Raw genomic sequence first — 16694 nt, 5'->3', positions numbered from 1 at the left:
CAGCACTTGGTACTTTTGATGAAAATCCTGGTGTAGCACTTGTTTAATTACAGACTCAGTTAGGGTAATTACAACTTCTGTCCTTTGGTGACAAGTCATTATTGATACAGTGCAAGAAATGTTGAAGGTTATTGCGGGAACGTAAAAGCAGCTTTAAGTTGCTCATCAAGAAAGGTATAAGCAGCACATAGTAATCAGTGTCTGTGCAGCTGTGTGAGGTACAGATCAACCACAGTGTACAAGTCTGTTGATGGTTTTGGTGTAATAAACTGTGGTGTCTGCTCTTGAGATAGCCAATACTCCCCAGAGTGTGAATGAAGTGATTAATGAAACCAGTTCAGTTATCTGTGGTTTGGCTTTTAGAACCAAGCATATCTTGCTGACTGTAGCGTTTGGCTTTGCAGACCCTGAGGAGTTTCTCCAAAGCAGAAATAGACTTCCTTGTAATTGTTTAAAATTGCTGGTGTAACATATGATCTTGATCAAGATATTTTGCCTGCAGCACTTTTCTGTTTTGAATGAGTCACCAGGACTCGGTTTACTGGAAAGATTTTCTCTGTGTTGTAACTCTCAAGTTGAGGGTAGTGGTGTGTGTGCAGTTAAAAGAGCAGATATGCTATCTCCAAAGGGTTGGCACTGACAAGGAAAATGCCCCACAGTGGTGAGAGAGCGTGTCTGGTTCATTTACAGGAATCCTGTTTCGAAACTTGCATTCAGAGCACTCGCACCACACTGTGTGACTTCCTGCGGCCCAACATTTTCGCACATCAGATGTCCTCTTAATTTTAGCCTGTCCAGGAGCTTCTGCTGGGCACAGTGACCTTCTTAATATAGTTCTCCTACAGTTTCTTTCGCACCCATGGGGGCCTAGTTATTATGTAACAAGTGTTTACTATGGGATGTAATCGGACCTGAGCCGGTGTGCCTGCATATGTTTTTTTTTCTCTGAGGGTGCTGCTAGCTAAACCAGTGGTGGTTATATACACTTGTTGTCCCTGAATAGCTTCATTGTCTTTTTTTTTTTTGTTTTTACAACAAGACAAAGACTTTTGCAGCTCACACAGCCAAAGTGGCTGATGCATTGTAAACCACCAGCTAGCGACTGTTTTTTTTTTTTTTAACCTGAAAACAATGGTGTGTCACCTACCAAATGGATTAATACATTTTTAAAGCCTGCCGAAGTTCATTTTGTTGCTGTCAGTAATACCACTTTGTTTCACAATATTATTTAAACAGGGTTCCCACAGTCATGGAAAACCTGGAAAAGTCATGGAATTTCGCAATCCCATTTTCCAGGCCTGGAAGAATCATGGCATTAAAACAAAACATTGAAAGTTTTGGAAATGTTAGTTGTTTGTAATGAAATTGTGACAGTGGTCTTGAAAATTTGTTTTCTAAAGTCATCGATGTAATGTTTGTTTGCCATCACTTACATCTCTTCATTTTCTCCCAGCATCTGACATCTCCCTCCCGGTATGCCAGCTAGTTGAAAATTATAATATGGGCAAGTAGGGCAAGAAAAAATATATTATGAGTCCTTGAAAAGTCATGGAAAAGTTAGGAAATTTTGTCTATGAAAATGTGTTGTAACCCTGTTTAAACTAAATGCTTATTAAACTGGATGCAGTCGTCGTGTGGCGGGAGCTGTGACATCAAGCTATACCTTTGTTCGCGTTTTGTAAAACATTAATGAGGGAATAGCACGTTACCAGTTTTCTGCTGAAAGGGGAAAAAAAGGGAGGAAATAGTGCTCACTGAAAAGTCACTGATCTTGAAACAGGATTGGTGAGATCCTGGAGAGCTTTCTGAATCATATCCTCAGTGAACATCTGTCATCCAGGAGTATCGATGCTTTGGATATATCAACTGAATTGTTTGTTTCCACAGGATTGTGACTCCATTCAGCAAACTGGTGTTTCGTGTGTGGAGCCACCAGACGCTGAAGTCAGATGTGTTGCTAGGCATGGCCACGCTGGATGTCAGCGACACGCTCAAGTCTAACGACATGAAAAGTGAGTGTATGATACACACACACACACACACACACAGCTGTTCTACATATTCTTTTCCTTTCCGGCCCACTCCATAATATTGATTTCATTGTTTCTTTCACAATATTATGAGCAAACTCCCTCAGGATGACCTGTTTGTGCATCGGTGCTTCAAAATAATTTTCATTTCATTGACATAAACACACAATGTGCTATGTTTACAGATGTGTAATGAGACATACATTAGTCCCAGATGACTTTCATTCAAATACTGTTCTGTTACCTGCAGTCTGCAGTGTAGGCAGATTATTTATTCCCATTGTTCAGTATATATGTTTAATGAATAAGCTGCATCATAAACTTTCTTCTTGCACCATTGTTTCTGCTATGAAAGGGATAGTTCAGATATTTTGAAGCGGGGCTGTGTTAGGTACTTCATTATAGTCAGTGTATTACATACAGTACATGGCGGTCAGTAGACCCCCAGTTTGGAGAAGCAGACAGAAGTGCGGACATAATAGATGGGTTTTAAATGGGATGGGTTTAGCAGCAAACCTAGAAAATGGATACATCAGTTTAAGTCTATGCTGTTTTAAGAATATTTTCACTGCTTTACCTTTCCATCAGATAGCCCCTTTCCTTTGGTACAACATTTTCTCAGTTGTAGAACCTCTGTATTCCTACACAGCGATTCCAAGCACAACTGTGCCACGCACTGTAGTTCACCACAGATAGGCTTTTTGGATCAGACTTTTTAGTGGTTCATAAGGAGAACAAATATGAGAAAATAAAACAATGAGTGATTATGACAACGAAACATTGTTTAGTTTGGAGACAAGAGGATACCCAGTGAACTTAATACAAAGGTTATACGGTTGACAAAATGTAGCACCAAAGGAAAGGACTGTCTGACGGTAAGGAAAAGTGGTGAAATAATTCTCAGTATAGTGTACACGTAATACATTCTGTTGCTGCCCCTCCACGGGGGGGGTACAGTTTTTAAGATGAAACCAAACCCACACTGACTTTTCTCCACTTCAAAACAACCAAGGTTAATGGCACAAGGCATAGCTAGACTACAAGCCAACCTTTGTCTGATCTCAGCTGCCTGCAGTGCGTACAAAGACACGGTGTCATGCCAGATTGTAAAAATGTCATCTTGAAATGATGTAGGTCGATAAGTGCTCAGAGCTGGAGTGCCATGTGAAACTGTACAACACTCATCCAGGCATTGTTTTCTCACAGTTTTTGTGAAAATATTTGTTCAATATGATCTTTATCTTGTATATGGCGTCTGAAAAATGATACCATGCCTTTTTTTATAATGACATCTTGGATGGTGAATAGTACATGTTTTGTTTAGTGTAGGGGTGTTTCCTTGGGTTTTCAGATAATTAATTAGGGTGTCTTAAAATGGAGTATTTGTTTGTTCAGTAGTTATGGCTATTACTGCTCACCAGGTTCGTCTTTCATTTATCTCAAACTGTTATCGCAGCTCCCAGAAATACAAACTGTATCGTTTCCTGCACACCACGGGTTTTGGCAGAAACCTGTTTGGTGTGGTACAGGTTGGTGACAAAAATGTTGGAAAAGATTACTTTATCTAAAACAGTTCCAGGCTGTGAAAACGGTACAGACAGTACTTCAAAGCATTTACAGATATGATTTATGTGGCCTTTTAAGAGCAAATAATAAATCAACAAGGCACTCCACTTCACACTCCTAAAAGAGGCTGCTGTTTTTTGTCATCCCACTTTGCCCTGGTAGATTTTTGGGCTTTTTTTCCCCCCCTTGGCTTGTTCCTCATAAAGACTCCATTCAGTTCCCTGCCCAGTCATTTTTTATGCATGGAGCCTGTCCAGCAGTGCTAATGACTGAGAACTGTGGGTACAAATCACATGTCAAATAGCTGATTGATGTTTCGTGTCAGAGCAAGAAAATACACGCTGATCCCTTTAACTGTATTTTTAAATTACCTGTAGATTTAAACTTGTTTTTTGCGTTTGTTACAACTAAACCCTTGATTATTCCAGCAAGGAAAGACATTCAGCCTGAACAGGAACAGCAGATCTGTCGTGTTGCTCTCATTTATTCAAAGAATTAATTGTAATTTGAGCTACACTGAGCCAAGTAAATGATAACTGTTGTAAAGTGTGGTGCCACTGAGGGCATTAATGCATTTGGTATTTTCTGTGATCCCCAAGTTTCTAGGATGTGAGGTTTAAAGGCAAGGTTAAAGGTTAATTGCTGATGTTAGTAATCTGTTTTCGAACTGCTGTTGCATCTTGCCAGTTTGAATTTGATAAAGTTTGAAGGCAAAATGCATCTTGTCACTGATTGGCTGAAGATGCGCATACATCAGTAATAGCAGGTGATATATTTCATTCGTCATCATCTTAAACTGACCATCTTGTGCTTTTGTTGTTTCAATGCAGTCTCTGAGGTGGTGCAGACCTTACAGCTGTGTGCAGACAGAGACCAGTCAGATGTGGTGGGAGATCTGTCTGTCTGCCTGGACGGCATGACTGTCGACCCTGAGATGTTCGCCAAGGCCGAGGCCGATCATCACAGTGAGTCACAGAACAGCCTGTTTGAATATTTGCAAGCTTAGGCTTATTTGTCATGCAAGAAATATAGTTATTTCACTATACTTATCTGGTTAAAAATGCCAGGAAAATCATGAAACTATGTTTTTCATGCTGTCAGTATCATGTCTTACAGTGCATGCCCACTATACACGTCACACTCTGTTGTCATGCTGCCGGCTTTGTCCAGCGAATTAGTCGGCTTCAATGCACAATAAATAGGAACGAATTTCTGGTTGCATATGGTGGGTATGCGCAATAAGTTGACTGAAGTTCAAGGATGTGGAATAGTCAAGCAAAACCTTTGTATTTATATCAACAGGGTTAAGTGCTGTCACATTAACCACATTTTACTGTTTTTTTTAATGTGTAAAAAGGAACTCCTATTTCTGCTTCATTTATGTTTGTGTGTTTTTACTTCAGGTACATCAAATGGGGAATCACAACCCAATGGAGATCATACCATAAGGTACAGTAGCTATTCCCATCTTCAGCTGAGTTTCACTCAGTTTGTCGTTATTTCATCTGCTTTATTTATCTCCGTCCACTCTCTGTTCTCACAGGCCGAGTAGAGACAGCTCCCCAGCTGTGGATGGTGTTGATCACAAGTCTTCTCCCAGTGGCCGGAGGTCAGCAAACAGCAAGGGGTCTCCTTCAGTGTCATCTGGGGGCTCGAGGCCTCTCCGACCACCCAGGCCCTCCAGACCTCCTCCTCCAACCCCACGCAGACCCACCTCTTCACCAGGTCAGACATTTACTGAAGGAAGGTCCTGCCCTGAACTGTTCTAGACACTTTTCAGCTAAGACGGGGAGGTTAAAAAGGTCAAACTATCTTCTTCCTACACTGACTGTGTACTATGTCACTATATAATCAATGTCAAGCAGTTACTCCAAGGCTAAATTGGGGTTGGACTAACACTTGACTTGACTCACACACACTGACATTTTTTATGCAACCAGGTTACTTTAATATGAGCCGTATACATTCAAGGCAACACTGAGGAGCAGCACAAATAATTGTGTCAGTGGTTATATCTGTTAAGGGGAAGAAGGTCTCTCATCACATCTACTGGTGTTCCTTTGCCTACTCAAGCTGCAGAGCCTGCCTGACTTGATAAACAAAAATGTTTTTGCATGTTTTACTCGTCTTTGTTACTCTGTAATTGCTGTCTTATGGCCTTTGCACAGCAAGTCCATGTTTTACCTATGTTTTTATTAATTCATCATCCTTACGTACAGAAACCTTGCACACTGAGTCAGATGCATTTTGTTGTTCTGTTTGTTGCAAATAGTTGCAATATGAGACAAAATGTTGCCAAGCAGTGAAGATGAGTTTGTGGTCCTCTTACTTTCTGAAAATAGAAAAAGAAAACCAGATAAGGCGTCCAGAGCAAGGAGAGTTTTACCTGCTGATAAAGGAGCTGCACAATAGATACATTGCTAGCAGTACTGGAGTCACAGATTAAAACGAAAACCACAAATTTCAGTGATCCAGTTGATCCTGAACAGCGGCTGGCAGTATATCTGGTAGGGACACTCCAGGAAATACGCAGAAAATGGAATCTGTGCCAAAACTTCAATGAAGGACGAAAGTTTTGGAGTCGGTGTCTAAATGTGATTGACACAATGTGTGGTCATATTGGGGTTTTTTCGGTCTTTTTTTTTAAAAATACATTTTTGGTGTGCAAAGGCCTTTAATCTTATCTATGATTTAACTCTCTAATTCTTGTCTCAGCATCTTCCAGCAACGGCTCTGCACCAGCTGATGGCAGCGATGGTCAGTCCGGATCTGATACACCGGTGCGAGCACTAGCCACAGTACCGTCATCAGCCCGAGAATCAAGTCCCTCGGCGGGCTCAGACAGAAACTCCCCTCCGGCCGCCAGCTCTGGAGCTGCAGCAACCAGACAGCCAACCAGCAGCATCACCCCTGCTGTCACTCCAAGGGTCCCTGCTGTCAACACTGGGCCATTGCCCCCTGGGTTAGCTCACTTTTTTTAATCCCTGCAGAAGAACTGAGAAGTTAAAGAATATTGCAAACAATCTATGTATTTTTTTGACACAAATATCACTATTGTAAGTTTATAAACATGGAAGAGTGACCAGTATCAGCTGATCTCCCAGTCTCACACTGAGCAGCAGCAATATTATAGTGACCCAAGCCAAACAACTCATTATGTTTTGCTATGTTGTGTAATGAATTGAGACAAAGAAAGGAAGACAGGAGCTGCAGCTACAGAAACACCAACTTCATCAACAGAAAGTTCAAGAAGAAAAAAAATTGATTTATCAGTCAGAGGAGGATCAATGTGTTGCAGAGCAACTGGGTCATTGTTGAGCAGAAAGTAAAGTCTGTCAGATTCTGGAAGAGCATTTACTACCAGCCCAACAAAATACAGCAATAAAGCAAAGTTTAGTGAATGCTTATCAATCCCTGAAGCCATGTAGGGATAATTTGAGGTGTGCACATGAAAAGCACAAGGATGTGCGAGGACAACAATGAGGATTGTTGGATTACTAGTTGGTTTGGTTTAGATATCACATCAAGTCTTCACTGAAATCCATAATGAGATATTGAAGAAAAACCCTCATTAACTATGGCAACAGGCAAAAGTGACAAATGTGAAGACAGAGAAATGTTTTAGACTGATGGTGTATCATTATGAAAAGTAAAGGATGACATGTTACCTTTTGTCTGTAAAACACAACACGGGTGTGTCTGAGCATCGATCATTACTGTAGCTGTCACTAACTCACTCCATTATCATCACAGTGTTTTCCCTGTTGTCTCTCTTTGGTTTCATTTACACTCTAATTCCCTAAGTATCTCTTTCAGGCTGTTTTAGTGCTGTCATTGTGACGACATCATGACCTTCACTGCCTATTTGCTGCTGTTGTAATAGGATGACTGGAGCCGTGCAGCATTACCTAATATCCTTCATTTTATTGCTGTTGTTTTATCTAGATGGGAGCAGAGGGTGGATCAGAACGGCAGGTTGTATTTTGTCGATCATGTGGAAAAGAGAACAACGTGGGAACGCCCTGAACCACTGCCCCCTGGGTAAACAGTTCTTCTCTTTTGATCTGTCTTTTCTTAGACTCAGAAAGTACTTTTGTTTGAAGTTTTAAGTTCATTGGCTTCTATTCATAGGATAGGATCTATTTTTAGATCAAATAAGAGGGTTTCTCCATCTTATAAGATGTGGTTACTACACACTGGCTCATGCCCTGTTTTAAGATTCTGACTATGTAATCTAGATGTATTGTTAATTGCAGTTGCTGCTGTTCCACCAACTTGGATATTTTCTCACACAAATCATCGAGGCTTTGTTAAACACTTGTACAGAATCATCAGAATTCAGAATGAATTGGTCAAGATGCTGGCAACAAGACAGGCCTGCATTTGATCAGTTACTACGTGTGGAGTTTTGTTTATATCTTGTCCTCTACTTGCATGAGCACAAGGACACACATATGTATGAGGGTAAAGGGTTCATGCTGCAGTTGGTGCCAAGAAATGTGGCAATGTACCAGTAAAGCATTGAGCGGGTGAACGTGGATGTAAACAATGTAGGTTTCAAAATAGAAAAATATTGTAATTGCCAAGTGTTTTTTTGAGATTGGAGATTCTATACTTTTGTCAAGGATATCCGCAGTGTATTTGGTGAGAAACTAATTGCAGACATAAAGTCATTTCGTAGGCAGTTTGTCAAAGTTTTTGTTGCTCTTTGTCTTGTTAAGTCAGTCCACACAGGAGTGATGGTCATTCTTGGCTGGACTGTCTCCTGTAATTTTCTGAGCCCTGATCCTGTGCCCTTTTCATCTGCTAGATTCCTAATTTACGTTATTGTGAAACAGTGTCACGTTTACTTATCAATACCTTTTCCAACCCTCCCATTTGACCTAGTTGCGTAATGTTGAGTCACCCTTCCTGTCTTCCTTCACAAGTTAGCTCATTTTTACTGCCTATTTCTAAGACTTTATTGGCATGGTTGGTTGTCTAATATTTTATTAAGCTCTATACAGAATGTAGATTTTTAAACTCCAGTAACAGTATTATATTTGATCAGTTGATGTACAGATTGCATGATGACTTTGAGATTTTTTAGCCTGTCTACCAATAATCACTCTTTCCTTTCTCCCCCGTCTTCCCTTATTTTATTTGTCTTTAGTTGGGAGCGTCGCGTCGACCAGATGGGGAGGGTCTACTTTGTCGATCACATCACACGAACCACCACGTGGCAGCGCCCCACAGTGGAGACGGTGCGTAACTACGAGCAGTGGCAGCACCAGCGGAACCAGCTACAGGGCGCCATGCAGCAGTTCAACCAGAGGTTCATATTTGGGGTGAGACATCCTCTTTGTAATGTGACACTGTGTGGTAATGTCGGTGGTAATAAGTTGGAATGTGGTGACTTTTATTGAAACCAGCCCTCCAGTTGTCCTATGATGACACAGATGTGTGTCATCTCCATGAGTTTATGAGATTTAGTTGTTTTTGCTGAGAATGAGTTTTTACTTATTACATTGAACAGCCAACTGGCTTAAAGTTGTTACTTTAGTTCAAGCTGATATTTTTCTTTATATCTGACTTCTCCCTCATGATATGTCCTATAACTGAAGTCACTGCAGTTTGTTTGTTTGTGCTTCAAATCACAAAACACTGTAGCTGTCCTTTAGGTGCTTTTTGATTCATATGAGTGATTGTGATTCTCTGATGTGTAGCTACAAGACCAGGTCACAGCCACTCAAAATAAGGAGTTCGATCCTCTCGGGCCTCTGCCACATGGATGGGGTAAGAGCTTTATGACTTTTCGACTTATTTATATTTGACAAGTGAGCACCTAAATTGCCTTTTTTTTGTGAGTGTATACAGGTTGAACAGTCAACTAACTGTTAAGCTTTTGTTGTTGTTGTTTTGTAACTATGCCTTTTCAGAAAAAAGAACAGACACAAATGGCAGAGTTTATTTTGTACATCACCCTACGCGGTCAACACAGTGGGAGGACCCTCGAACACAGGGGTTAGTTTGCATATTCCTCTGCTGTCCCTTCAGATAACCTGCACATCAGATGGAAATTACAGTTCAGTGCATTTAGCACTACACTTGGATATGACATACTTTCATTTGCTGTGTCTTTGTTTGGTTCTTCTGATGTGAGATGTCAGTAAATGTTGATCTTATCTAATTTTGTCAGGTTGCTGAATGAGAAGCCACTTCCAGAGGGCTGGGAGATGAGGTTCACTGTAGATGGTATTCCCTACTTCGTAGACCACAACAGGAGAACGACCACCTACATCGACCCTCGCACTGGAAAATCCTCGCTGTATGTTGTTTACCACTTGGTTTTCTACTTCCTACAAAGTCTCGAGACACACACAGCAGTGTTACTTTGTGGCTTGAAGAGGCATCAAGTTATCTGTGAACTTTGTTGAATAAGTCAATAACCATCAAGTATTTAAAAAAAATCCCACTTTCTAGATAACTAGAGCAGATACTTAACTACTGATGAAGAAGAAGTAGAATATTTTTATATTGTTTGGCTCTACATTAAGGCCTCGAGGCATCAAATTGGTGTAACAAAGGACTTCTAATAGCACCATAATGTTTTTATATTCATGTTTCCTGTTTTCAAAAGACATTCTGAGGAATTAGGAAATCACTAACAGGTTGAACAGATGAAGACGGTTCAGAGGAAGTGAGTACATGAATAAATAAAAAGCTAAATCACAACAGTGTCACTGAGGAACTGGGATGATCAAATTTATTTAATGGATTAGGATGGAATTTCCTGTTTTGTTTTGTTTTTTTTGTTTTGTTTTTTTGAGGGTAGGAAAAATAGTAAAACATGTATACTAGTAGCTCCTCTGTAACTGTTACACCTTGGATACACGAGACTGACTGGCAGTAACATTCTGGCTTTAGTCTGATGTGTGCTTCCAACCAGAGAAAACAACAGTGCTTCTGCCATAATGTTATGAATTAACTTAAAATGAACTCTTACAGCTGGAGATGAGACTTAATATTTACTTTAATAAGTATTTTGCTTGTATTAACATGTATTTGACACTTATATTATTGGTACAGCAGCAGGTAGCTTCGTTCTACCAGGTAGTTCTGATTATGCAGAGCTTTAGCTAAATACATCCCCGCCTCTGAAATCCCTCTTTATTTTTAGAACTTGTGACGCATTTTCCTGATATGACTAATGGGTCACCTAGTCTCTTTGCTTTCATTTTGTCATTCTCACAGATGGAACTCCTCAGCTGAGTCATGATAATAACTTGTGAGCATAACATGAGTTGAGAGTAATGACTTTGCTTTGGTTCCAGTGGTGGAAAAACCAGTTTGGTGAATGAGAGTAAGACTGTGACACTATGAGCTGACAGGGGTGGTAACATACTGGCCAAGTTACCTTAACATATGTGTACTATAATAATAATATAATGTATTTAGATGTGGGATAAAAACAAGTAAAAACAACATTTAATATGTTTTAAGGTATGAAAACATATTAAATCTCTGTGCTTCTTTTGCTTTCCAGTGAAAACGGACCTCAGATCACCTACGTTCGAGACTTCAAAGCCAAAGTACAGTACTTCAGATTCTGGTGCCAGGTAAGAGTCGTGAACAGTTAACAGTTTGGCAGGATTACTGATAAGTTATAACCTGTTTTCTCATATAAACTTTGGACAGCGTCCAGAGAATCAGGTCTGGACATTGTCCTGAGTTTCCCTCACACATGCAGCACACAGCAGGAGATTGTCTATGTCTGAAGCGTTCTCAGTACGTTATTTGGTTTATGCAAGGAGTGGTGCCTGGGTAGAGTGTGCAGGAGGCAGGACATGATACAAACCACAGTCCTGTAGCCAGTTCGTAATTGGTTCATAAACAACAAAGTCTTTTGCCGTTCCAACTGATTCAGACATCTGTGTTCCCACATGCAGCTTCTCCTGGTGATGTCTAGATAATTTCAGGTTTGCAGTGCATGTGTGAAAGGGGCTATACTTAAGTAAAGGTCTCCTTGTGCACATGTTTCTTTCCCTGCTGTATGATTTAGGAAAAGTACCATAAGCATCAGTAGACTGCTTCATTTTATGCCCTGTTTAGAAGGAGCCATTTTGAGCTCTGCAAAATCCAGTCCCACTATGGCGCCTATACACTGTGAGATAATATGTGCTGTCACAGCTAAAAGCAAATTTGACCGCTAAATGCTTTTGACATTTTCCCTTTTCTCCAGCAACTGTCAATGCCTCAACACATCAAGATCACTGTAACCAGAAAAACTCTGTTTGAGGACTCCTTCCAGCAGGTAAAGAGACCCACGCAGTCACACAGAGCTCACTGAACTTCCGGAAGATTCGCTTTAATGTTCAGACTGTTCCCTTATTTGGTATTTAGAAAATGTGCCTCACCTTCTCTCCCTCTAACTAAAGTGATGTTGTCATGAGTGTTACATTTTATGAAGTACATCCATGTTTTAATTGTAGTTAATGCAACCTTATTTTATTTATTTTGGTAAATTCTCAGTGAATTGTGGTCACACTGTCAAACTAGGCTGCGCTGATCAAATATGAATCAAGATCCTGTTACTGCATCACCTATTTCTCACCTCGGATGTTTTCGGAAACACATTTTAGTGTACTGTTAAGCTGTAAAATGAGAAAGGTGGTGACCCGGCCGGCATGTTGGAAACAATCAACCAAGCACCACCCACCAGCCAGACCAACTTTCTTATTTTACAGGTAAACAGTACACTAAGTATATTTCTGAAATCATTAGAGGCGAGAGATAGGCATGCCAATAACAGGTAATGTTGTAACAGTAACAGTGCCTCCTTGTTTGACAGTTTGACCACAGTTCACTGTGGGTGACTGACATGATTGACAGCTGCATTAGCAACGTCTCGGCTCTGATTGGTTGTTTTTGATGCGCCATGGTCGATTTGAATACACTGAGGTTAGAGGGAGTACGGAGAGGAGGGGGGACTTGGATTCTTTCACAGACTGTCTCATGAACTTCTTTTAGAATATAGTGACAGTTTCAGCAAATACGACAAAAGTTATACTCATAAAAGTTACCAACTGTAGCTTTAACAGTGACTACATCACTAATCTGTCACTACATTGTCTGTATTTTAGATAATGAGCTTTAACGCTCAAGATCTGCGAAGGAGACTATGGATCATCTTTCCTGGAGAAGAAGGCCTTGATTACGGAGGTGTTGCCAGGTAAGTAAGAACATTGCTCAGCATAAATTCTTCCAAATATGTGATCACACTTGTTGAGCAAAATGTGTTACTGTGTCTCATAAACTGTATGTTTGTAGCAGTTGCTTTGGCCTGCTTCTATCTATTTATTTGGATTTTTTTTTTTTTTTCATTTTTTCTTACCAGTAATTTTTGAGTTTTTGCTACTAAATGAATTGGCATATATTTATATTTACTTGTATATTATATTTACTTAACATTTTACTTCACCACAACCTTTATTGCAGACGTCTTATTTAAGTATTTTTTAAGGGGAGGATTTTTCTCAAATTTTGTAGCATGATTTTTTTGAAATTTGTTCCTACTTTTGGTTCCTACGAGGCTGATCTAGGCTGTAGTTGTATTAGTTGATTTTGGCAATTTTCCTGATACATTAACAGCATTTCTTGGATAATTTCACCTCTTTTATTTAAATTTACACTCAATAAAATGCTCCCTGCTGTTTAATATGTTAGCAAACTGCTGATTAGTTGGCAATGTATGTGGTACTGTCCTTTTCTCATATGTGTGGTCTTCTCTCTTACAGGGAGTGGTTCTTCCTGTTGTCACATGAAGTGTTGAACCCCATGTACTGCCTGTTTGAATATGCCGGGAAAGATAACTACTGTCTCCAGATCAACCCCGCCTCCTACATCAACCCTGACCACCTCAAGTATTTCAAGTTCATAGGACGCTTCATTGCCATGGCAAGTTGTTTGTTTTAGTTGTTTATATTAATCAGTATGGCAAGAAAGATCATTGTCTCAGTAGTTTTAGAATTTAGCACAGAACAAAGTACAACAAGTAAGTGGTTTGTGTGTTTCTGTCCCTCAGGCTCTTTTCCACGGCAAGTTCATCGACACTGGTTTCTCACTGCCATTTTACAAGCGCATCCTGAACAAGCCATTGGCCCTCAAAGACCTTGAGTCTATAGACCCGGAGTTCTACAACTCCCTCATGTGGATCAAGTGAGTACACAGAGCCATGTGGACACCAGCGTGAGAGAGGTGGTAGTGTTAGAGCAAGATAAACAATATAGATCCTTCTTATTCAAGGTTCATTTATTGTCATTGTACAACACAGGATTGCACTACGAAATGTATAGTGTTTGTGGATGATGCACTTTCGTGATGTCTCACAATGGCCAGAAGATGTACATTAGTCACAAAATCAATGGTTAATCCAGGTTAAGTCTTTAGCCTTCGAGCTTGTGTCTGTGTCAAGTCTGTGAAAGGTTTCGGACAATAGAACTTACCTTCATTGCTGGTAAAGTTAAGAGGAAGATTATGGAATTTCAGCAGCGGAGACTCGCCTGAAATAGAAACCACCTTTTGCTAACATCACAAGCTATCAGAGTCTCATTTATCCAGTATGTGCTCAGTACTTCCTAACACACGCATTTTCACCAAAAACCCTCAGTGTTGGACTAATTTTTACTTTCAGTTCAGTTCAGTTTTGGATAATAAGATTTTAGAGAAAATGTGTTCAGGACGTACTGATCTGGATAAATGAACCTTTGATTATACTGCAACTTCTCGTAACTTGTTAATTTTTGATTAACATGCTGTGAGTCTGTCAAACACCCATTTTTTGTGAAAGATGTCGTTGGAATAGATGCCATACAGTTGTGCTGTAACTGTCCGTGCTGCTCTTTAGGGATAACGACATCGAGGAGTGTGGGCTGGAGATGTTCTTCTCTGTTGACAAAGAGATCCTGGGTGAAATCTCCACCCATGAACTGAAACCAGGAGGAGGAGACATCCAAGTCACTGAGGAGAACAAGGAGGAGTACATCAGGTGGATTACTGTTTTGATTTGGTTATTTTAATTCAGCACATAATAATTCATTGGTTAGGTTGGGGTTACTTTTTTTCCACACATTCATTAGGCTAGACTGTAGTTTTTCTGAAAATTAAGTTCATCGTGAAGCTCACTGTTAGTGTCATTTTAGTGTTTTTGAGTTTAATGAAACAGAGTATAATACCACAGTGTGTGTGTGTGTGTGTCTCTGTCTCCAGGCTGGTAGCAGAGTGGAGGCTGTCGAGAGGAGTGGAAGAGCAGACCCAGGCTTTCTTTGAAGGCTTTAATGAGGTCCTCCCTCAGCAATACCTGCAGTACTTTGATGCTAAAGAGCTTGAGGTACGGATGGACTGATGGAAACTTATGTGTCATGGGTTGCACAAAAGAGACTGACATCTGGAATACACACACTGTGCTGTAAATTGGGTTGTAAAAGATAAGCTGGATTCACTGTAACAGCTTTTTTACCGTTTCTTTTTTATTTACATATGAATAACATGTGTCCTGCTACAGGTGATGCTGTGTGGTATGCAGGAGATCGACCTTGCAGACTGGCAAAGAAACACCATCTACAGACACTATGCTAGAAGCAGCAAACAGATCGTCTGGTTCTGGCAGGTCAGTTTACATCAGCAGCAGTCTCTTAAACTTTTTAATGTAATGTACACAGACATTAAGGATACATATGCTTATATTGTCTCGAAAACAGTTGGTTCCATACAAAGGTTTAGATCAGTGATCACATGACTGGTCTGTTATGAGCTATGATTAAGTGTTGTTTTAAAAACTTTGGTGTATATATGGGCGGGAACTGACTTCCATTTATCTGCTGCTCTGACTGAAAATACTGATTATCTGAGAGCAGTTTCCCTACATTTAGCCAAGCAGTCACCTCCAGCTGATACCCTGGTCTCTAGCACTGACCAGTGAGGTGCTGTTAATAATTTGTGAACCTGTTCACAACATGCTCAAGAAGTAAACCCAGTAATCCTGAGTTAAGAGTTAAATCTGAGAATCGTGTGAGGCAGCACTTTCAAATAAAAAAAGCTCAAGGTCATACTTTGTGATTCCTTTGACAAATTCAAGAAAATATGGCAATGTTTTTGGACTGTGCTAAAAGTTAACTTATGTGCATCTGTGGGCACATTACACTTTGCTGCTTTTAGCACTGATTTTCATGGGATATCACCAATTTTCCCCTTTTTGGTTATACATTTAATATGCCTGTTGTTATTAGTAGTAAAAAAATAAATAAATTCCCTTTCCCTTTTCCATTTCTTTTCCCCTCCTATTCCCTTAACACATCTTTCCCTACCCACATTCCTTTATTTATGTTGCTGTGTACTGCACATAATTAACATATGTATAATTGTATAATTTTCCTGGAGACTTTTCAGTGTTTTAAACAGCATGCCACTTTGTCCTGCAGTTTATTAAGGAAATGGACAATGAGAAGAGGATGAGACTGCTGCAGTTTGTCACTGGTACCTGTCGCCTGCCTGTAGGAGGCTTTGCCGACCTTATGGGTAATTATTAAATATCAATATATAACCATTTAAAGCGTTATTCGCATGGGATTAGTATTACCAGGGGACCTCAAGTAATTTAGAAATTAACCCACATGTCTGTGTTTTGTGCACGGGTTATTGAAGTCTGTATTTCATTCGAATGTACTGGTATTATCCCCTGGTGATGATGCAGTCATTCATAACTCTACTCTACACAACACAGAAACAGTACAGCGCACCACTAGTGGTGATTTACAGTGTTTATCTCTTTTTTTTTTTGTTGTGGCCCACATTATCACGTCTCTGGTCTCCTCTTCAGATCACTGTCTTCATTCTGGTGATGGTGTGTTAAGTTAACCATGATCATTCTAACTCCAACTGACCTGTCTTTCACTCTATAGGAAGCAATGGTCCCCAGAAGTTTTGTATCGAGAAGGTGGGAAAAGAAAACTGGCTTCCCAGAAGTCACACATGGTGAGTTCATGCAAGCTACACTAGAACCCACAGCAGATTGACTCAGTGTGGGTCAAACCTAACTTGTGAGTTAACTAAGCCTCTGTC

At 40.1% G+C, this 16694-nt stretch overlaps 1 protein-coding gene across 2 annotated transcripts in view; it reads left to right on the top strand.

Annotated features, from left to right (window-relative positions):
• The window catches only part of itchb (itchy E3 ubiquitin protein ligase b), a 28292-nt gene that overhangs the window by 7108 nt on the left and 4490 nt on the right, over positions 1-16694 (top strand). For both annotated transcript variants that reach the window (XM_049580277.1, XM_049580276.1), the window contains exons 4-23: positions 1888-2012; positions 4427-4561; positions 5000-5045; positions 5140-5321; positions 6312-6558; positions 7542-7637; positions 8749-8923; positions 9302-9371; positions 9515-9599; positions 9775-9903; positions 11122-11194; positions 11818-11889; positions 12719-12807; positions 13373-13532; positions 13660-13793; positions 14482-14622; positions 14844-14964; positions 15139-15243; positions 16055-16151; positions 16535-16607. In XM_049580277.1, the coding sequence (XP_049436234.1) occupies positions 1888-2012; positions 4427-4561; positions 5000-5045; positions 5140-5321; positions 6312-6558; positions 7542-7637; positions 8749-8923; positions 9302-9371; positions 9515-9599; positions 9775-9903; positions 11122-11194; positions 11818-11889; positions 12719-12807; positions 13373-13532; positions 13660-13793; positions 14482-14622; positions 14844-14964; positions 15139-15243; positions 16055-16151; positions 16535-16607 (2355 nt within the window). The remainder of the gene's footprint in view (positions 1-1887; positions 2013-4426; positions 4562-4999; positions 5046-5139; positions 5322-6311; positions 6559-7541; positions 7638-8748; positions 8924-9301; positions 9372-9514; positions 9600-9774; positions 9904-11121; positions 11195-11817; positions 11890-12718; positions 12808-13372; positions 13533-13659; positions 13794-14481; positions 14623-14843; positions 14965-15138; positions 15244-16054; positions 16152-16534; positions 16608-16694) is intronic.

Source organism: Epinephelus fuscoguttatus, linkage group LG7 (assembly GCF_011397635.1).
Source record: "Epinephelus fuscoguttatus linkage group LG7, E.fuscoguttatus.final_Chr_v1".
Classification (NCBI taxonomy): Eukaryota; Metazoa; Chordata; class Actinopteri; order Perciformes; family Serranidae; genus Epinephelus; species Epinephelus fuscoguttatus.
This window is presented reverse-complemented; position numbering and strand designations above follow the sequence as displayed.